The 22,821-nt window shown below is 34.4% G+C and overlaps 3 protein-coding genes and 1 pseudogene across 4 annotated transcripts; 1 reads left to right on the top strand and 3 right to left on the bottom strand.

Moving 5' to 3' along the window:
- Positions 1–639: 639 nt before the first annotated feature.
- Positions 640–8,441, bottom strand: LOC120129853 (prolyl-tRNA synthetase associated domain-containing protein 1-like). Its single transcript, XM_039147256.1, has 12 exons — positions 8,328–8,441; positions 7,776–7,835; positions 7,639–7,692; positions 7,460–7,520; positions 7,237–7,313; positions 6,809–6,858; positions 2,498–2,580; positions 1,922–1,992; positions 1,684–1,840; positions 1,250–1,392; positions 1,068–1,165; positions 640–872 (listed from the first exon to the last, which is right to left on the bottom strand). The coding sequence occupies exons 1-11, from the start codon at positions 8,364–8,366 to the stop codon at positions 1,115–1,117; spliced, it is 846 nt and encodes a 281-aa protein (XP_039003187.1). The 5' UTR covers positions 8,367–8,441; the 3' UTR covers positions 640–872; positions 1,068–1,114.
- LOC120129852 lies at positions 3,892–6,334 on the bottom strand (annotated as a pseudogene).
- Positions 8,442–11,114: 2,673 nt separating the features above from the next.
- Positions 11,115–11,895, bottom strand: LOC120129947 (ethylene-responsive transcription factor ERF014-like). Its single transcript, XM_039147329.1, has one exon. It carries the CDS (start codon positions 11,794–11,796, stop codon positions 11,179–11,181), a length of 618 nt encoding a protein of 205 aa, XP_039003260.1. The 5' UTR covers positions 11,797–11,895; the 3' UTR covers positions 11,115–11,178.
- Positions 11,896–18,606: 6,711 nt separating this feature from the next.
- Positions 18,607–22,298, top strand: LOC120130079. 2 transcript variants are annotated; one of them, XM_039147424.1, is made up of 4 exons: positions 18,607–18,859; positions 18,953–19,042; positions 21,104–21,177; positions 22,007–22,120. In XM_039147424.1, exons 1-4 carry the CDS (start codon positions 18,623–18,625, stop codon positions 22,101–22,103), a joined length of 498 nt encoding a protein of 165 aa, XP_039003355.1. In that variant the 5' UTR covers positions 18,607–18,622; the 3' UTR covers positions 22,104–22,120. The 2 variants fall into 2 exon arrangements, 1 of the variants encoding a protein (XP_039003355.1); XR_005516799.1 differs by lacking the exon at positions 22,007–22,120 and adding an exon at positions 22,254–22,298 and having other exon boundaries at positions 18,610–18,859; positions 21,104–21,258.
- Positions 22,299–22,821: the final 523 nt, after the last annotated feature.

Raw genomic sequence — 22,821 nt, forward strand, 5'->3', positions numbered from 1 at the left:
ACAATGGATTCCAGGCATAGATTTTAACAGGCAGGAGGGTGGACAGCGGCCAACTAACACTTTGACAATATAATAAGAAACGGAAATGAATCAGATTTATTGGAATCATGAATACTTTGAACATGTAAAGTTACCATTAGTTGTGTTTTCCAAATTCAAATCCCTGTCTTCAGCAACTAAAAAAATAAATGAACCGAAAGGTTTGTTAAATAAATAGTTTAAAGGCTGTGGATTGGCCGTTGGAGCTCTGGTATTTAGGTCAAAAAAGCCGAGCGATTGGTTCTAAAGCAGAAAATGCATGCCCACAATAGGTTTGAAAACATGCTGTTGACATTGAAAATTTTAGACATAATATATTTCCGTCTTTGTACTTTATGTCAAACAAGTACATGCTGCTTTCATCATCATCATCATCATCATATCCATAACCAGTAAAGAATTCAAAACTTTGGGTTCAATATGTTGATGATATGTTTATTTACAATTAATTGCACCAAACTACGAATTAATTATGTCATTTCTTTCAGTTGCAAGTACAGAACAGATTATGACAGAGACCTGGATGAGTTCTGAAACTTGTTTAGAACCAATGATTTGCAAAGAAATGGTGTGTGGTTGACAAATTCAGCTCCTTAATAATGTACTCAATTCAAATTTTGATCTGATTCAGAAACAGGGTTTACATAGTTACTATTAAATGTCTTGAAAAACAAGAAAACTGGATTTCTCCCTTTGATATTTGTTTCTTGGTCGGGATGTGTTCCTGGTAAGCGAAATGGTACACCAGAGTTGAAACAAGTTCAAAGACGCTTAGGCTGATATCGGGTACCTGCATAAAACCCTTCTGTATATGCTGTGTTCTTGAATATTGTCTGCAAGGGGATGTCATCATTTTGATTAGTCGAATTAAAAATACAAGCACCCTAACTGTTTATTTTTCGTTATTCGAAAATGAATGAATGGGAAGAGAAGGACGAAAACAAACGCGTTGGCATTTATTTTGGCGATGGTGACTGTAAATACTTGCTAAATGAAACAGTATTGAACTTTTTCCATATTATACTTACAGCAAGGTTCTTTATGTCTTCTCTAAGACATTTTTTAATATTGTTTGCTACCTCAGCTCCAAGCTGTCCACCATGTTGCTTAATGGAATCCTCGAAATCTGTATTCATTTGACAAGTAAAAACCAAAAAATAAAATAAAAAATACAGGTTTGTATTGACCAAAGGTATAAGATTTAGCTTACTTCTGAAATCAGTAAGGCAGATGCTCTATCCAGAAGCTCTTCCACAAATTTCCCAGCATCTGCAGCAGGAATTGATGGCCGCACACTATCGACTGGCTTCTCCTTAACATTTTGTGCATTACCAGATGGCTTAACAGCTTTTGCTACACCAAGAGTAGAGAAAAGGTTTATATTATTTTGCCTAACAAACTGTTAATCTATAAGAACGAAAGGTGGACTAACCCTTAGAACCCAAAAAAGGTACAAGTCCCTAGAACCCAAAACAAGATTCAAGAATGTTGAATTCTGGAAACAGTGGTTACTAAATCAATAAAATGAAGCAACAGAGTTTTAATTTTCCGATAAGGATAGAATAGGGACAAAATGTAGGAATTTGTAATTTGTGCAAGAAAAGTAATGAAGTTGCGAATGACAATTTCTTTTAGATAAATTACCTGTAACTGCTGCAGAATTAGTAGCAGCACCAACACTTTTTCCAGTAGAATCCTGTGCAGAAGGTGCTTTTTCTGGAAGATCAGACAAAACGGGGGAATCTGATGGAACAAAAGCAGCTAGATCGGGTGGCTGATCTTTCCCTATGGGAGGGTTAGCCTACCAGTAATAAACTAATATTAGATCAGCTAATCTGAAAAATCATTACGGTGAAACGAAACAGATATAGGATCAAATCACCTCCAGATCAATGTATGAAGGGTTTCTCCCGATCGATTTAAGAAATGTGTCCAGTCCTTGGGCGTTCAGAGCTGGGAATAAATTAATTAGGAATTATTCCAATCAGGCACCAAAATAGAAGTTCAGAAACAAAGTGCTATAGATTGATTTCCAGTTACATAAAGCCGCATCCTTTTTCTATCACAGGATTTTCTAGACCTCAATTACTAATTGCATACACCATACAAACATATGGCATTCCCACTTGAAACCAATAACTGCAAAGAAGAGACAGAAAAGGAAGCAGCAAGTTCTGAATTGACTGTTTAGCTTAAAGAGATTTTATGCATTTTCTAAACTTTGCATTCCATAACTCGATAATGGAGAACGATGTCATTCACGTTAATGTTCTATATATATATATAAAGCCAATTAGGTTTAAAAAAAACTAAAATGCATATGTTCATTCCAAAAAACAATCACCCCTTGAAATAATCTCCTACAACCACCAATTATATTGTAGGTAACAAAATACAGCGTTAAGAGTGAATTCAAAAGAGAAGGATGAGAGCATGTTTATTCTTTCTCAAGACTTACAGATTGACATGTCATTGGAGAGAGGGTGGAAAATGCAACACTCTTGAGATTTGAATCCTTGATCCAACAATAGCGAGACATGTCTTCAGAAAATGAAAAAAACTGAATTAAATCTAGACTTACTCCGAATAAAGCCGACCAAAATAAATAAATCTTTAGGTATTGAACATACAGAGAAACATGGAGTTAAGAGAAAGGAAAGGTAGGTGGAATAGCATTTGCATGTAAGATGAAAAGAAATCATACTAGAATTTTAGCCAAACGATCATAAGCACTAGATAATCTCCAAATGCAGAAATGTATGTAGTACACTGTTATGACCCTGCGAGAGAAGAAGAATAATCGAAAGAAATAGAGAATGGTGATTAAAGAAGAGGAGAAAGGGATTTCAAGAAGACTGAGTTTTCATTCATTTCCAATCATACCGTAAGCCTACCTAGTACATTGCTTATATATTTACATTGTACCAGCCCATTTACAACTGGCAATATAGCTGTCTCTAACAATTAGATTCTCTTGCAGGTGTTGTTGGGTGCTATTGGAGTGACTCCCTTCACTGCTGGCAGTACCCCTCTCCTTAATTGAAATCCCTAACCCTATTTCCAATTTCCCTAATTCTCCTCCGTCTTCTCCGATTTCTGTATCTCTCATGATCATGACAATACCCCCTCCATGAAAGGATCCTTGTCCCCAAGGATCAAAACCTAACAATTGTGCCCTAAGCACAATATAGTTTACCCCAATGACATTTTCCAACCTTAAGTTCGTCCACTGCAGCTGATTGTACTTCTTCTCCCAATGTTTGTCAAACTTCATAGCAGATTGGACCTTCACTGTCCCTTATGTCCAAACTTGGAAGGCTCCAATGAGGAGGTAATGTGTTGATCTCCAGATTTCATTTTCAACCATCATAATTCACTGTTTGCACCTTCGAGGACTCGTATAACAAGTTATATGCTACTAACCCCACGCAATGTAAAACAATGCAGGTACCATAGACCCTTGCTGCTAGCCTTAATCCTTTTCGAAGAGCAAGTGAGGTTTGATGGTAAGACCTAAACTTCAGGTAAATTTTGTTCTGTCTTTATACCTTTGTCTGTCAATTTTATTTTAGCAAAAAATTTCAACATTGCTCGAGTCTCTGAAAAAATTTCAGATTCAAAAGTTATTGTTTTAGTAACTAATTCATGCTGCTTTCTTTGTTGACTTCCCATATAGTTATGACATTCCCCTTCCCTTGAAATGATCCTTGTCCCCAAGGATCAAACAATTTCTTCCTTACAATGATGTGCATCCCATTTTGTTCAGTCTTAGTGAAAAAAATGCATACAAAACTCACCTTTCCCGAGTATAATGCCCTTGCCAGTGTAAGCACCCATTTAGTACTAGTTTAATTTGCTTTTCAGGATTTTATGTTTTTCAGCTTTTCAGATTGTGCCTGTGATTCCTCAATGCCCTCATCAGGAGGAAAACTTTCTTCACCTCTTCGTCTCTTACTCCCCTTGAACTGAGCTTCATGGCTAACGCACACAGTCAAGACAACAAAAAGTAGGCGTGAAGCAAGCTCTATAGAAGCACATGTTTCCAAAAAGAGGGAATGCACTATTGTACGAAGCTCGCCACAACAAGATTCTTTGAGGCAGACCCTATGTTGAATCTTGTTTTTTTGGTTTGCTCCCTGGAGGTTCAGGAGGAAAAGTTCTCTGTAGAATTGCTTCAACAGTCGCCACAAATATCTTCATGAGACATGCTTCAGAAGGACTTCCACGTGGAAGGTATTCCAAGACTTTCAGAAGTGGTATGTATAGATTCCACGATAATACGGGAGGTTGTAACGGGGTTGAAACAATAATTTCTGGAAGATCAACAGCGAAGAACTCAAGGGAATCAGGCCATAAGCAGCTTCCCATATGGTACATATTCTCCATTCCACCTCCGGTCCATGAGCACAAAGCATTGACGCGATCCCTTGGGCAGTAGCTTCAATAGTTGCTTCAGTCGCAGAACCTCAATCTGCTTTCTATAGCACGATATATAACCACCAGAAGGATCATGTTGAACTTCTACTCCCTCAACTTGTCTTATTGGAGGAAAAAACAATGCAGGCTGTGAAAGTATGCGAAAAAGTAAAGCTGCAACAGAATCAACAGCAATACCCGCTCTCATAGACATTGCAGTCCCAATTGCCCGCAAAAAATGCAAATGCATTTGGAGTTCCACAAGCTGCACGGCAGCATCAAGTGCATCTGGAGTCCACGATGGTGGTGCTTCTAAAAGTCCAAGAAGAAGTCTGTGGGTGGCACTTGGAGTTGCAATAGCATAATACCGATGAAACAAACGTGCATATGGTTCAAGAGCTGGTAAGCCATCAACTAGATGCTCATCCAAAGTTGTTGTTGGGGAAGGAAGTAGAAGAGCAGGACTGCAGTAGCCGTTAAACTAGCAGTCTCATAGCGTGCAACCTCTTCATCACATACACTTGAAATGACACTGGCACCATTTGCAACAGCCCATCTTGGAGTTGATGGCATGAGCTGAGGATGTTTTCCAGATCCACGAGAAGAAGTAGTAATAGGTGGCTTGAGGTCCCCAGTTGCATATTTGCCCATAACACCACTGCACCAACGAAGGTAATCACTTATGATACCCAAAGGTGCTGCAAGCAATATATCAGTAATCCAAGGAGACAAAGGTCTTAAAGGCTTCCCCTCTGTTGCATAAAAGGTATATGAAAGGAAGGTTCCCCATCTACGGGTTCACTTATCGTGGCTTGGTTGCTGCTATGGCTCCTATCTGGTTGACTATTTTGTGGTTCCATTTTATATATCGGGCGGTTGTAATGAGTCAGAATTTGCAAGATCTCTCCACATGTTAGAGCCCACTGTTCAGAATACTCATTCTCACTACTTGGGCAGACTAAGGAGATGAATGATGCAAAAGGAGAGGTACTTTTATCATACACCAGCGTACCATCAATGATGCATGAAATTATTGGAAGAACAACCGTATGCCCATGTTCTGGATGATGAAGGACAAAAGTTGCAAGAACGTCATCAAAAAGGCATTGCTCCTTCGATGGATAGTGGCTGCGAATAATCTCAGCAATATCCTCAGGGAATTGTTCTGATGTAAATTGCCCGAAATACTCAACATAAGTAGTAATTTGAATCTTTGATGTTGGCAATTTATTGAACACCTGAGAATCATCATGTTTTTGCTCACACTCTTTACCCGTCAAAATATGTAACATACATCTCTCTGCTGTGACGCCATTTTGGATTCCAACATACTCAACCGACTATCGTGCTTCTGCCACCATTTAGGAGGTTATTTCCCTCTGTAGTTTGCTTCACCAGTTTGCCTAAGTTTTCGATCTGCTGCTGGATTGAAGAAAGATTAGGATTTTCGACCATGGTTTGGTATTTTTCTGAGGTATAGCAATGAACAAGTTGCCATGAAGAGTGGCTCTGGATACCAACTGTTATGACCCTGCGAGAGAAGAAGAATAATCGAAGGAAATAGAGGAATGGAGATTAAAAAAGAGGAGAAAGGGATTTCAAGAAGACTGAGTTTCCATTCATTTCCAATCATACCGTAAGCCCTATCTAGTACATTGCTTATATATTTACATTGTACCAGCCCATTTACAGCTGGCAATACAGCTGTCTCTAACAATTAGATTCTCTTGCAGGTGCTGTTAGCGTGACTCCCTTCACTGCTGGCAGTACCCCTCTCCTTAATTGAAATCCCTAACCCTATTTCCAATTTCCCTAATTCTCTTCCATCTTCTCCGATTTATGTATCTCTCATGATCATGACAATGTACACGTGCAATATTATCATTTTTTCCACTTTTAATGCATGCAGTTAGAAACATCAAGATTGAAGGAAAGAAAACCAATCCAATCAACTCATTCAGAAGCTATCTTGACATTTTGAAACAAAAAGGCAGCATCAATGAGATGAAGTTCTTGAGAAGAACATGAGAAAAAAGATAAAATATTTTTATGAAATTTCACAGAACATCTAATCATCTGCATCCTTGACTTAAGGTTATTTGTGGATGAAATCCAATAACACAAGAGCACATGCACATAAATGCATAATTAGGGATTCTAGAAATAGAACACCATCGTATACTAATTACAGCCAAGGACAAACACAACAACTTAAAGCTTCAAGGGCATTCCATCTTGTGTGCATCCAATAAAATTACCATATCCCAGGAAAAGAATAGTCAACGTACTAGTCAGCACTAAAATACAACAAGTATATTCTAATGCCTGAAGGGAATGAAACTTAAATGCATACCTTGCAGATTCATTTACAACTGCAAATGGTGTAACACATCCAAGTGGAACCTTAAAACAAGAAAACAAAAGCAACAACATAAAAGGTGAATAACAATCTTGTTATAATATATATGACAGTCATTACAATCTTGCTATCATATATTTGACAATCATTAGTGAAAAACCGTTTTATTCCTCGGCTCTCTTACTGCCTTAAGAAAAGTACTTGCCACTAATTACCCAATGAAGGCATACTTTTGAAACATGACACTACATTTTTAGGAATGAAATAGGCTATTAGAAGCAATCTGATCATACAATTAGAGAAGACTGAGTAGAACACTAAACAAGCATGCAAAGACTTCTATACTAAAATCCATAAACTTACTCGTAATACAATCTCAAAAAAATTGCTACTAGAAAGTTTAAACTACTATGTATACACACCTGAAGTATCTCACCCAATGCCTCTTCTGGAGCCATTCTTAGACCACCTTTCCCTAAACCAAGCCTCTGAGATAAAACTGCACAGCTTTGAAGGCAACATAAAACTCTCATTAACATCTGAAATTAACTCCATATTTTCCATATCAACATTAATATGCAAGACTCTTAAACTATTCCCTTGTATTACAAGAAAAGACTATAAAGCAGGGAAGAGAGCATGCACCTTTCAGATCTACTTTCGTATCTGCAAGTGCAGAGACAACATAGTACCTATGTTTCTTGTCCTGCATGGATAAACATTTGCAATGGATAACCATTTGCAATCACAAAGAAAATCAGAAACAATTCCGAGATTCATTCAGCACAGATGCAAAAGTAATAGTACATAATTTCATATTATACCTTCAAGAACAAATTTTTGCTCAGAACACCTACCATATTCCCAACATATTTTGCCTGATTGAGAAGAAATATTTTAGTCCTATAATCCATGAATGTGCAGAAGGGATTAATGAACCAAGTCAGTGGTCTTCTTTTACCTGAGCTTCAACTGTCAAAACAACGGGATGTTCATACTGGGAAAATTCTATTTGAAGCTCCTGAAAGACCCGAATGCACGTTTCAGTCGCTAAATAAAATGGTACAAAAGCATAGCTACCATAACTAAAGCAAAGTTAGTACTATGATACTATCAATCTCATTTTCTTTAATAGGTTATAATTGATATAAATTCATTAAATTCAACCACAGTCCAATACAAACATAAAAATATTCTGAGCCAACAGCACATAATTATAAGGTTTACAGGATTTTCACCCATTCATGGTGCAAATAATTATAAAGGCTTTTAGTTTAGCACACAATATATGCATGTATGTGTGTGTGTGTGTGTCTGTATATGTAAACAACTTAATCTGGATTCCAACCTCACTTAATCAATTCTTACCGTGAAAAGAAAAACCGAATATAAAGCAAAAACAATGAAAACCCAAATAAAAATTGAAGTGTAAATAAAGAACCATAGCGCAATATAACAAAATAGAGAACATGAAGACTAAAATTATCCAAAAATATTAATTAAAAAGAAAAACCTTTAAACGAGCAAGCAGCTGGTCCTTGGAATAACCCATTATATTGATCAGTTTTTGAGTCAAAGCTGAAATGAATGAATGAATTAAGCAAAGGCAAATCTGCAAAGAGGTTGTATAGGTTTACTAGTTACTACAATAAATTGTACAGCACTGAGTTGGATTGGGCTTAGACTCCTTGGGTCCATGTAAACCAAATAAAGAAAATGGGAAAAGGCAAAATACTCAAAATTGTGTTATTTATTGCTAGTTTGGTTAATAAAGTTCAATAAAGAGTCCATAAATTAGAGAGAAAAAATAGTTTAAATATGATTTAAATTTAAATTTTCATTTGAAAAATTGATTTCAATTTGATTCGATTTATTTTTAAAATTATCAAAATTATAATTTATATGTATTCCCTAGTTTATATCATACAAAAGTTACATTTATAATAAAATTATATTGTTTTGTTGGACTTCAAAGTTAAAATTATAATATAATATAAGTATTATAAAGTATTAGGGATGGAATGATCGGACTTGGATAGGACTGTATAAAGTTTGAATCTGATCCGATTAATAATCGAACCTTTAAATTAATCCAAGTCTAAATCCATGTCCGAATACACCATATCCGAATAAAATGTCCAAAATCCAAATCTAAATTCGAAAATTCGTATCCAATTAACTTTTCTATTTTTTTAAAGTGAGAACTCAAAATGTCTTTAAATACAATAAATAGTTTTCATCAAACAAATATTTTAATTAGTAAAATAAATAAATCTAAAAAAATAGAACCCAATGAACAAATTAAAGTAACAACTCAAACTTCAACTTAAAAAACTAAAACAAATGTCTTATAAATTTTTAATGAGTTATTGGGCCTTTTGGACTTATATTTTATTTTAAGACTTATAAATTTAAAATGATTTGATTTGGAGTAAGATATGGATCGGATTTAAATTTGAATCGAATAGGAATTTGGATTGAATTTAGATTCGAATCGGATCCTAGCATAATTCATATCCAATCCATCTCCTATTAGGACTGAGACTTTTTTTTGGATTCGGATTCAAATTTTTTCAGTCAATTTGGATTGAATTTTTTTCTTCAAAACTAATCGGATTCAAATTAAATTGACATCCCTATAAAATACATTAAGTTATTCATAATTAAAATTTTAATAAAAAATATATAAATATTGAACTCATAACTTAAGGGAGAGAGAAATGTCAACCGAAAGCTTTTAACCACTTGCTTTAGAGATTATTGACAATTTACTCATGATTTTTATATACGAATCAGAGAACCAAATTCAAACAAAGCATGTAATGTGTTATGCTATATAGTTACAGTCTAAATCTAACTTGATCCGACCCACAAACAGCTTTATCCTTTCTTATATTTAGTCTCATTATGAATGCGGATAAACAATTCCATATATTTATTATCTGAATTTGCATTATTAATGTAAATACAAATTCATAATTAGAATATAACTTTAAATTATACAATAAATAATATAAGAAATTCATTTTTTACTAAACTAAGGATTACAAAATAGTATCTACAATAATGTTCCGATAGACTGGTGCACTCTCAATTCTGATGGTGCAGTTCATAACTCTGCTTCCCTCGGATCTGTTGGCGGCCTAATCCGCAATAATGCCGGTGATTGGATCGTTGGTTTCAAGAAATCTGTTGGTGTCACTGCTTCTCTGCAAGCTGAGCTTTGGGGAATCTTTGAAGGACTTAATTTTGCGTGGACTTGTGGCATCGAACGGCTTCAACGTCAAACCGATTGTGCCGAAGCGTTTAACTTGATTTCTTCTCCGTTGGCTCCTTCTAGTTCCATCGGTCTTGTTCGCTCTATTGCCCGCCTAATGACGAAGCCTTGGTTGCTGAATTTTGTCCTCGTTGGTCGTGAAGCGAATGTTGCAGCCGACTGCCTTGCCAAACTTCCTACAACCATTGATGGCCTGATCCATATCTTCACCAATGCACCACAAGAAGTCACTGCCCATACTGCTCGGGACTTACATGGTACTAGTTTTATTCGTTTTTAATCTCCTTTTGTAATGGCCACTGGCCTCTTTTATATTAAAAAAATAATATTTATAAATACTCTCACATACAATCACCTATTCAATTTTTAATCATCCAATATTTAACTGATTTGGATATTCAACATAATTTTTTTTATATAAATTTAAATATGTAACGGATAAACTAATTAGCACAAAACTAATCTCAAATGTTACATTTCTAATAAACACAAAATCTACATACAATTTCAAGTTTCAACAATCTCTACATTTTCTTCAAGGTAATATGTTTTGATGATGGAGAAATTAAATTTGACAGTTACGGATTTAAAAATATCTTTTATGTATATATATTGATAATATAAAAATTTTATATAATGTAAATATAAATAAAATTTTAGAGTAGATATAATAAAATAAATAAATAAATAATCAGAAAGAATTCGAATCTCAAAATGGATCCGTAACTAAAACATACATCCGCCACTGCTCGGGGGTCATCCACAGCCCACGGGCCTGGGGATATAAATGGAACAGAAAAAAGAAAATGAATAACCTTACAGTTCGCAAAATAAATATATAGAAACTATGATTCTTCCTTCTTCTTCTTTCTCTTCAATATGACAATTTGCATAATTTATGCACAAACTGAATATGTAGAAACCCCCCCCCCCACTTCGAGAGTTAAAAAAAATAAAATACATTAAAATATGAAATATTTGGTTGCTGTCAGTAGCATCTCCAAGCAACTGAAGATCACCAAATATCAATGAATAGGAAAGAATAAAAGAATGGTTTAATGCTTGACTGTTTTTTTCCCTATTTGCCTTAGCAAAAACTCCATAGGCGAAGATCATCGCCTTCCTCGTAGAAATCATTGATCGTTGAGGGTGCATGAAATGAAGACACATTCAACATCTGATCAAGGGAGGGGTACCATGGTTCCATCAGAGAAACAGGCTCATCGTTTGCTACAAGAGATTGTATCAGTGACATGAAATCATCATCTTCATCAACAGCTTGATCATATGGTGAGGACATAGACGGGGAAGAGACCGATGAAGAGGAGGATGCGGAGGAAGGTGGCGGCGATATCGGTGGGGCGGCGGCACTGTTGACGAAACTATTTGCAGCCGCAGCGGCCACTCTTTGTATTGACTTGGGAGACAAAACGCTATCAGGGATGTAATGAGAGGATGTGATGGGGAAGTTGAGATTTGCCGATGAGCCTTTGAGGCATACAAGTGCAGCATCATAGGCTCTTGCGGCAGCTTCTGCAGTAGAATAAGACCCTAACCAGATTCTTGTCTTCTGATTTGGAGCCCTAATCTCTGACACCCAAGAACCCCAGCTCCTCATTCTTACACCCTTATACTTCTTCTTGAATGATGATGGAGATAGAGATGATTTCATTTCCTTCGACAGTTCTGGTTGAATCTTCTTCATATCAGTCTTCACCAATGGCAAGGAGCTTCCAAAAAAGAACGGGTACACTTTAGTTATCAATCAATGCTTTGATGATCAGGAGCAAAAGGTTTCTTTTTGTTTTAAAAACGATGGAAAATGTTGATATTTATAGATGGGTGACTTTGATTATTTTTTTGTGAAGCTGGGAAGATTGCTTCGTCAGTGTTGGTCCACATATGAACATGAAAATGGCTGACAGACAGGATATTTTTAGCTTTATTAAGAAAATGGGAAATGTACAGTGTGTGTGATTAGTTACAAAGCAGAAATGTCAATTGGCAAATCTCAACACTCAGCCTAATCGTTGTTGAGAGAAGGAAAGATCAAGGAATTAAGCATTACTTTTGTAGATAACAAGCGAATTACAACTACGAAAAACGTGTTTGTTTAAATCATTCAATACCAACACCATTAATGTAAACAGGTCTTTTTTGTGATTAATGCATGATTTGAAACTTGTAAAAAGTGAATGATTCAAGTTAAATGACTGTTTCTAGGATTGAATGACTTGCTTAGCAAGTCACATCTTTGTTTTACTATTTTGATTAATAATGAGTGGAAAATAGGATTCTTGATAGGCAACTTCCAGGATCTGCAGGGCTGATTATTTAAAACACAGCTGTTGCTGCTCTGTCTTGCAGCTCTAAAACCGCGTCTCTCGAGTCTTGTTTGTCCCTCATGCAAAACCGATATTAATATAACTCTTTTTTTACTGATTAATAAAGTAAAAGGACCCTTATGACACATCCCTCAACTGTTTCATGGTGTGTGTTTTTTGCTTCACTTTATTCCCAAGTTTCTCACTCCTGCTAAGTTCAAAGGGATTCTCTTTATGGTACGGCTAAACCAATGCTATAACTACTTGATTTTCTCTTGCTGGAAAATGCCTGCCATGGAGTTGAAGTTTGGTTCATTTTCACACTTGATTATGTTGAGATGAGGATGGGTGAGCCAATTTTTCAAACTTTCCAACGCAGCGTTGTTGCCATGTGAGACAAATGGGCAATGATACGCCTGTCAAAACGTGCCAAAGATTGCTACAAAGTTCCAATCAGAGGGTCAAAAAAGGCATGCCCTTCGGGAGAAGAGAAGATAAGAAAACTTTTTGTAAACAATAATGTTGGCCGAACCCAAATACTACTTTTCGCCATGACATTAGTATTTTGTACAGAGGAAATGGTCTTCCCCATGAATATAATTCATGGTGTGAATAAAGGAATAGTGTCCTCAATCCGTGCAAAGCCCTGCTTTAATTAGCAAGGCATCTGTTTCTTGAAAATTAAGAGAGTATTGTTCTAAATTAATCATGCTCTGTATTCGATAAGCTGCTGCCCGCGCTGCTCGGACTCACTGTATGTGTATTTAAAAATAAAAATAATATCAACCCATTCAATGAATTTGGGGTTAGAAGAGAATGGTGTTAGGGATATACATAGGTTGGGTTGGGTTGAATTTTTGGTCAGCCTAACCCGACTAGAAAAATATATATCATCCACCCGATCCGACCTTTTGAGATAAAATTCAAATCGACCCGATCCAAAATAATATATTTATTAAAAATATTATTTTTATTCAATAAAAAATAGGGATTTAATTAAAAATATATATAGAGGGGCATTATTACAATTATCCCTAAATATAAAGGTAAAACTATATTTTTTTCTCGGGTCTAGTATTTTTCACCCCGAACCCGACCCGAAGACAACCTCTAAAAAACCCAACCCAAACCCTATTTTTTAAAAATACAACCCTATCAGGTCGAGTCGAAACCCGTCAAATTATGGTCCCATGCCCATCCCTAAATGTTGTTCTTTTTATAAATTTTTAATTATGTGGCTACAATTGTAAGATATGTATGTGTTGTCGAATGGTGTTTAAACGGTTAATTCGATATTTTTTTGAAAATATTAACCGAACCAAATTGATCAAAAAAAATTCCTTTAACAGTTAATCGAATCGAATTTTTTTGAAAATATTTACCAAACCGATTTTTTAAAATATTTTTTAGTTAGATTAATTTGAGTTTAATATAGATACTCTTTATTTAGATTAATTAAGTTTTGACAATATAATGGTTTAGTATGGTTAAAAATATATGAGTCTTAATTTTTAATGAGTTTGAACTTAAAACCAAATTAATTCGATGGTTGACCCTTTTAATCAAACTAATTCAATTCGGTCGATTAATTCGGTTAAAATCAAAAAATGAACACCCTTATATCATCAATGGTTAAGAAATATTTTAAATAGATACTACATCCAAAATATTTAAAAAATAATATTTTCAATGACATGTAAATGATGTCTAGTGTGGGTTAAAATCTGATTTATTTATGTTAGTTATTCATTTATTAACTATATCTATCTTAAAATTTCATTTATATATATCGCATAAAAAATTATTATTAATATATACATGTATATCTTAAAAAAATATTTCTGAACGCAGTGTTATATCTCTTCATATTTGTGAGGCCGTCCCCTTGCTCATTTCTTTTTATCTTAAAATTTTCGGGAAATAAGGAATGAAACAGGAGCATGGTCTCTTGGAAATGTGAAGGAAATTTCATTTTTATATTGAGGTCAGCAGGCGAGACCACTGAGCTTATAGAGCATCATAGGTGTATTTTTGTACTGCAAATGCCAGTAGAAGAAGGGGCAAAAAAGTGTTGCTTGTCTGGGGGCAATTCTGCACTGCAAGATCGATTACAAAATTTGTCTGGCAAGTATAATTGAACGGCAACGCAATATGAGTGAAGATTCGTGCTCCTACTCGTCTCAAATTTATTGTATCTTTTAACAAACATTATCTTCACAAGATCAGTTGTTCTTACTTCTTATCGGTTGCTTAACTGGCAATGCCATCTCCGTACCCCCTATGGACTGAGGAGAGAGTAGTTAGACCAGTTGTTTTCTTAAAAATTTAAGATTATTTTATATTTTAAATTTTTTTATGCTTTTATTAAAATTTATTTTCATCCATTTTAAAAATTTATAAATTTGACCCCTTGTTAAAGATTCACCGTAATATAAAATTCTGCGTCTTTCTACCTAAACAACTAAATCTTGAAATCTTGAGCACTAAAAACGAGACGTGTAATGCTTATATTGGATAAGTTTAGGGATTGGCATGGGTTGGGTACGATAGAATTTTCGTTGATCCGATTCGAAAATTATATATCTTTCATCCGATCTGACTTAATCTGAAAAATATACACCATCCATCCCATCTGAATTCGACTCGACTTTTTGATATCAAATCTAAATTTAACCGGACCTGAAATAATATATTTATTAAAAATATTATTTTATTAAATAAAAATAGAAATTTAATTGAAAAAAATAATATATAGATGAACATCATTACAATTATCTTAAATATAAGATAAAATTATATATTTTTTAGATCGTATCGAGTATTTTTCACTCCAAACCCTATCCAAACATAACCTTAAAAAAACTCGAACCACCCGAACTTAAGTCCAAAATTTTTAAAATACCGACTCGATCAGATTATATTGAATCATAATCTGTCGGATTGTTGACTTGAAAACTGGATATTTAAACCTTGTACATCTATCATACAGCTGTTCCGCAACTTGCTTTCTTCCCCAGCAAATGAATGTGAATTGCGTAGAGGGGTTTATCACATTTATTCAAATCCAGATTACATTGACATTGAATACTAAGGATTGTTTTGTTTATCTTTTTTTAACTTTCCTACAGAGCAAACAAAACAAAGTAGCTGATAAGAGATGATTATCTCTTCCTTGACTAATCATTAATGACGATGAAGCATGGTTTTAGTTGGTGTTTGAAGTTTTACAGCTTGAGTTGTAATGATTACTTGGTGTTACAGCTTGAAGTTGCAACTTGCAACCTAGAGAACGGAACAACACGGTTGTTTTTAATTTACTTTTTTTGTGAAAGATGTTTTCGAGCTTACCCTTTTAGACTTTTAGTTGTTATTGAATAGCACTGTGTGCTGTTCATGATCATTGGGATCAGTCGCCTAATAAACTGCTTAACTGGGGATTCCACGCATTACAGTTAAGGGAAGGACATGGGTCGGGTCGGGTCGGATTGAATTTTCGCTCAACCCGATCCGACATCCAATCCGATCCGAAAATTATACATCTTTTACCCGAACTCGACGTGACCCGAAAAATATACACCCTCCACCCGACCTGACCCGAACTTGACTCGACTTTTTAAGATAAAATCCGAATATTACCCGATTCGACCTGAAATAATATATTTATTAAAAATATTATTTTTATTCAATAAAAATAATATTTTTATTAAATAAAAATAAGGGATATGATTGAAAAAATATATATAGAGGGACGTTATTGCATTTATCCTAAATATAAAGATAAAATTATATGTTTTTTCTCAGGTTGAGTCAGATCAAATATTTTTCACCATAAACCTAAATTCGTCCCGACCCGAACCGATTTAAAAAAAAATCCTATCCATTCGGATCAGGTCGGAACTTATCGGATCCGGGTCTCATGCCTATCCCTAATTACAGTTTTAAAATATGATATACCAACAATTAATTTAGTAGGATAATACACTAGATTATTTAAGCAATATTAATGGTCCAAATTCTGACAATTATGTTTGGAGCAAATTGGATTAAAAGGATCGTCCCATAATAGAGTTTTGTAAAATTAATTTAGATTAATCAACTAATAGATTGAATATCAATAATTAATTAAAAAAATCTAATCTAGATATAATCAAATTCGAAGGGGGCCAAAAGGCCCAAAAGTATACAATAGAAACTTCGAAATGAGCCCATTGCAAAGCCTATCGCATCAGTTCATACTTCTTATTCTGTTTCCAGATTGGGTTATAAGTGGAAATCATTAATCAAAAAAGGGTGAAATTACCTCTTAGGGTTCTCTCAACTTTGAAATTAGGCAAATTGGCCTCTCTCATAAAAAGAGGGGCAATATAATCCCTGTAATTTTTAAATGTGAGCAATCAAGAATAATTTATCACGAAATTAATAATTTCTATCAATTTTACATTATTTTAATTAAAATAATAATAAATTTAACCTTCTTATGTTGATATATTAGGTTAAAAATTAATTAAGTTAATTATACTAAACGATTTCAAACTACATTTCTCAGTGTAAATTGATTTATAAACTTTTGAATGTTTCAATTTTTTTAAAACATGATTTTTTTAAATCAAACTAATGATAAAATTAACCCCTAACATTTGTCTTGATCATTTTAATCCCCATTTTTTGGGCATTTTAGTCCCTAACATTTTAATTTTTGATCAAAATAACTCATGTTAAATGAAAACTATTAATTGACTAACAATCTATGCATGCTATTAATGTGACATTTTTATATATACTTAAATATTGATATATCATATGTCACATCATCAAAATGATGTCATAATATGTGACGCATCACTCAAAGTGATGATATGTCACATGCCACATCATCCAAGATAATAATTTAATACATGCCACATCACCTAATATGATGACATGTTTATGTGTTATATCATTTAAGATGATGATATGATATGTGACACATCACTCAAGATGCTAACATGATACATGTCAACAACTATGAGTGAAAATGTCACGTCACTAATATATGTTGATCTTTAATCAATTAACAAATTTCCTACCATCTAGTAAGAGTCGTTTTGAGTAAAAATTATAACGTTAGAAATAAATGCTCTAAAATTATAAAATTTAAATTATTCACTCAAATAAACATTGGGGACCTCTATTTTGAAAATCGGACCAGATCGGCCGGTTCAACCGGTAATCATTGCTTAGTCCGATTCAATCTAAACCGTTGAACCGCTATTAGTGAACGGCCATAATCGCTGAACCGTTCGAACCGGACCGGTTGAAAACCGGGAAAAACCGAGTTTTTTGTTTTTTTTTGTTTTTAAAAAAATTAAACCAAACAACGTCGTTTGTTAAACGAGTCAAGTCGAACTCGAGTATTGCTGAGCTCGACTCGAACTTGAAAACTTTAAAAGTAAGCTTAACTCAACTCAAACTCACAAGATAAAAATTATCAAGTTCAACTCAAACTCGAAATATAATATTGAAACTTGAACTCAAAAAAAATTAGAAGCTCGATTGAAGCCTAAAATTCGAGCTTAATTGAAGTGAAAGAATAGTTCACTCAATGCTGACCAAAAGGCTCCATGATTTTGAATGCCAAATTACCTCTATTATTTATAGAAGTTATTGTGATGCGCTTCTATGTTTCTTAGCAATGTGAGATTGTTTTGTTCTCATATTTTTACTCTTTAGACTTTTGAGATGCTCTTCTATGTTTCTTAGCCATGTGAGATTGTTTTAAAAAAAAATTAAACCAAACAATATCATTTTATTATGATTTTTTTAACCCCAATTTTTTTTAATTATAGTTATATAATTATATTTATTATTTAATATGTTTTACTTAAATATTATGTTGTAGTTAATTTGAATCATTTTGTTTCACTTGATTTGATGATTTTTAACTTATATATGTTATGATTTGCTTTGAATATGACTTGTGATATAAAAAATTATTTTTTATTAAATATTTTTGGTATTTTATTTAATTTTTTAAATAATTATGATGTCGTCCGGTTCTTTCGACCGTCGACGGTTGAACCAATGAACCGATAACATGACCGGTTCACTAACTGATCCGATTCTAAAAATCATGTTGGAGACTAATTTTAACATTATGCCAATATTTTAACCCTCAAGTAATTAACGTTTACTCAAAACCAGTAGCTATCGGCTTTTGAGTTTTGCAAAATGCTATCCAAAGGAATAGAAACAATGGCAGCAAGATCTTTATCCATGGTTTACGTTCCGGCTCATAAACCCAAATGGGTTTTCAGTCCTTTGTCATTTTGTTCTTCAGCATCCAAGCCAAGGAAGCTGGTTCTCTACTCAAAGCCTGGTTGCTGTTTGTGCGATGGCCTCAAAGAAAAACTCCACGCCGCCTTATCACTTTCCGTCCCAGACTCCCTCCACGACGTCGAGTTACAGGTAAAATCCCCATCTCACATCTCAGTCTTTAGTTTACAATACACAAAGATTGGAACTTGGAATTTTTTTTTTATTGTTGGGTACTTGGGATAGGTGAGAGATATTACCAGCAATCCTGAATGGGAGAAGGCATACCAATATGAGATACCCGTTTTAGCCAAAGTACTCTCTGATGGCACTGAGGTAGGCATAGCTTTTTCGTCCCCCTCTTTTTTTAGCTATATTTGTTTCTGGAAACTATATTACTGGTTCCTTTTTAATGAACGTGCGACTTCCTAGATAAAGAATTCAACATGGATTATTTCACACAACGACTTTGGCAAAGTTCTAACTTTGAAAGCTAAGCAAAAAAGGAAAAATAGTGGGACTAGAGAGGTGGTTCAATATCCTTTTGTATTTTTTATTATGAATTTGGTTCTATCATTAGTAAGGGATTTCTGTATAAGATATGTGAACTGAAGGTTGAATAAGGGGACATGTAATTGACCAGGAAAAAATGGAGGAGGATTTCATTCCATCACATAGCTTAAGCTCCTAGAACGTTAGGCTTTTGGTTTTTCTGTTTGATTTTAGTAAAAGACCTACTTCATTTAGAACTTTTTTTGTTAGCCAGGTTATTTAAAGGTGATCTGATCATTTATGAATAAAGGAGGAACATGAATTGGGCTTTGTTAGTTTATTTAGTAAGTGGAATGTATTAGTTGTCCATTCTCAGGTTGAAAAAAGCAACCACTTGTTCTTGAATTTTTTTTAAGGGCTGACATTGTATAAATGTATTTGGGGTCTCTAGAATTAGTAAATAAGGTTTAGGCATAGTTGTATATTTCATTTTGTGTAGAGAGTAATCTCTAGCATTATGCAAAGGATTTACAGGAAAGATACCATTATACTTGAGTATTTTCTTAAAATAGTTTGGAAACATGCTAACAACTTCTATTCTCTGGTCTTTGGCTCATGTCTGAAGCCAATTTATACTGTTTACAATAATTCGGGGCCTTAGCCAGACATGTATGGGATTTTCTAAGGATTTTTTCTTTTTATGTTTGAAGAATTAAGCTCATTTAGTAACTCCCTCAGTTAAAAATCGCTGGTAATCCCCAAATACTGTTCTTGGAAGTATTTAAACTAAGGCGAATTCTGCATTCTTCAAGATAATTTGAATGACATTAACATAGAATGTCTGGGTACTCCAATGAGGGAATGTTTTATATTAATACAGATAGAAATTGGATGAGGTTCTCTGTATTGGTAAACTTTAAACAAGTTTTGTTCTCCCCCTCTTTTGTTTGGTGGATTTCTTCCACTAGTGTTTTCAAGGTAAGTAAGACCCTTGGTTAAACAAGTTTTGTTCTCCCCCTCTTTTGTTTGGTGGATTTTTTCCACTACTGTTTTCAAGGTAAGTAAGACCCTTGGTTTTCACTTTCATGTACCCCCCTCCCCCAAATATAATCTGATTAATTTAGTATAATAGTGCCGTAAGTCTTAATAATGGATGGCACATACTCACAGAGATGTAGATTCCCTTTTGCATTAACAAAAGAATCACGACTTTCAATCATGTTCATCGTATGCACACATGTGGTACAGGTTCATGAGATGCAGATTCCCTTTTGCATCACAACTTTTCAATACTTATTTTTTTATCAGATATCCTCTCTTCATGGCTGTAGTTCAGTCAAAAGTTTCTGATTATGCTGTTACCTTTGAATAGCTGGTGGAATCTTGTTGACCATCAAATCAAAATGCTACTTTATCGAAATAAATTCGGATATAATTGCATTATAACAATATGGCTTCCTGAAATTTGTGTTATAGACAGACACATTGAGATTAATCAAGAATATTTGAAGATGCTTCGACTAGTATAATATAAAAAATACTACAGACAGATTTCATTTTTTGATAAAATAAAGGTATAAATATCTGTTATCCGGGCCCAGTTGAGTGTCGGATGTAGGTATGTATTCAATACTAATTTTTAATTAAAAATTTTCAATGTACTTGTAGGATCATGCCCTTTTTCCAATGTCCTCATAGGCTCAAACACTTGGTGTTGGGTACTAGTACTTTAGGAAAAATGAAGAATCCATGTAACAAGTTCTATAATAAGGATATTAGAGACCAGATCATCCTTCTCTAACTACCCTTGCACTGGTCTTTACAAATACTGGATAAAATAGTTGCTATTTACATGGATCAATGCTGAAGATGACATCTCATCAGCAATATCAATCTTTCTTTCAGGAACTACTGCCTAGATTATCTCCTCGACTTGGGGTGGAGCTTGTCCATAAGAAGATAACAACAGCTTTTAAACATTAAGATCTTTGTAATTTTTTGTTCTATGATGGAATGGATACTGAAGTTCATGTACAACTAGAAGGGAAAACGTTTTTGATATACATCATGTCATTTTAGTATGTTCGACTGGGTCAGTTCTAGTTTCCATCACCAACAATCGTGATTCTTTAATGTAATATTCATTGTGCACTCAATTGCTTTTAATTGCTATTAAAACTCCTGCCTTCCTCTTGCTAACAATCGAGGTTGTCCTCATTTCATCTTTTCCATTTATGGATGTTAATAATATCTTGGCGTTGTGGCTACCAGCATCTTTGGCTGGTCATTGAAGGACTGCTATTGTCATTATATATAACTTTAATGTAAAATTATACTTTTTTTTAATGCAAATGAGGTTGTAGTTGCGGGATAAGGGAAGGAATTACAAGTGTTGTGATTTGCCGCAGACCTTTTGGATGTCACCTTCTAAAGGTAATCAATCAGACTAAGCTGGTCATTGAAGGACTGCTATTGTCATTATATATAACTTTAATGTAAAATTATACTTTTTTTTAATGCAAATGAGGTTGTAGTTGCGGGATAAGGGAAGGAATTACAAGTGTTGTGATTTGAAACGCAGACCTTTGGATGTCACCTTCTAAAGGTAATCAATCAGACTAAGCTGTTTTTCCTAAATTAAGTTATTGCACTTGAGTGGTTGATTTGTCTTCTTCTTCTTCTTCTTCTTCTTCTTTTCTTGTGAATTTATTTATTTTTATTACATGTTAAAAGACAGTTGATTAGTCTTGCAAGGGACTAGACTGAGAACCTACTTGATTGATTCCATTGTCCACTTTGCATCAATAGGACTTTCCATGGTGAAAGGCTCTATTCCTATGACAATGCCTTTCTCTGTAAAAAAGATTTTGGGGTGTGTTTCAAAATTTCTTTACAGGTGGCGTAACATACGATTCAACTGGACTCTGAGGTTCAGTATGGTGCCGTGCACGCATATTCATGGACACCTAACCCAAAATAACATCATCCTTAACAAATAAAAGTTTTTTCCCCCTTTGGATTGCTTTGTTCTCTGAAACAAAATTTTCTTTTGCATATCTTTTATGTATTATTAATTCTGTGTAAAGTGCAAACGAAAGCAGGCTACTTTTAAGATAAAATGAAAATTTGCATCAAACATGATTCTTTAAATTCATATCCATTCCTTTTTTTACAACTTTTGACTAAACCCATTGTTTTCAAAGGTTCCAAGCAGTTTGTGCCCTCGGATTGCTTTGATTGCTATTAAACTACTTTCTCTGTTGCATGATCGACTTTGTAGTATTCATTTCATCTTTCCCATTAATGGATGTTATCGGTATCTTGGTCTTGTGGGTAGCAGTAAGGTAAACATGCATCACAGGGAAAAGAAAATGAAAAGGATATAAAGAGTTGATGTCGTCTGCACCTTTGATAAAACCGGTGGCATAATCATTATAACCAATCATCTTTGGTTAGCCATTAAAGGGATACCCAAAACTTCTCAACCGGTGGAATAACATTCGATAAAACCGGACGATCACGCATCCTCTTGGCATCATCTTCTCTCCCATTGCCAAAGAGAAAGCAGCATAATCATGGATACCTACCCCAAAGTATTTCCCACTTCGGATTGCCTTGTGCTT

This window comes from Hibiscus syriacus, unplaced genomic scaffold (assembly GCF_006381635.1).
Source record: "Hibiscus syriacus cultivar Baekdansim isolate YM2019G1 unplaced genomic scaffold, ASM638163v2 tig00110505_pilon, whole genome shotgun sequence".
Lineage (NCBI taxonomy): Eukaryota > Viridiplantae > Streptophyta > Magnoliopsida > Malvales > Malvaceae > Hibiscus > Hibiscus syriacus.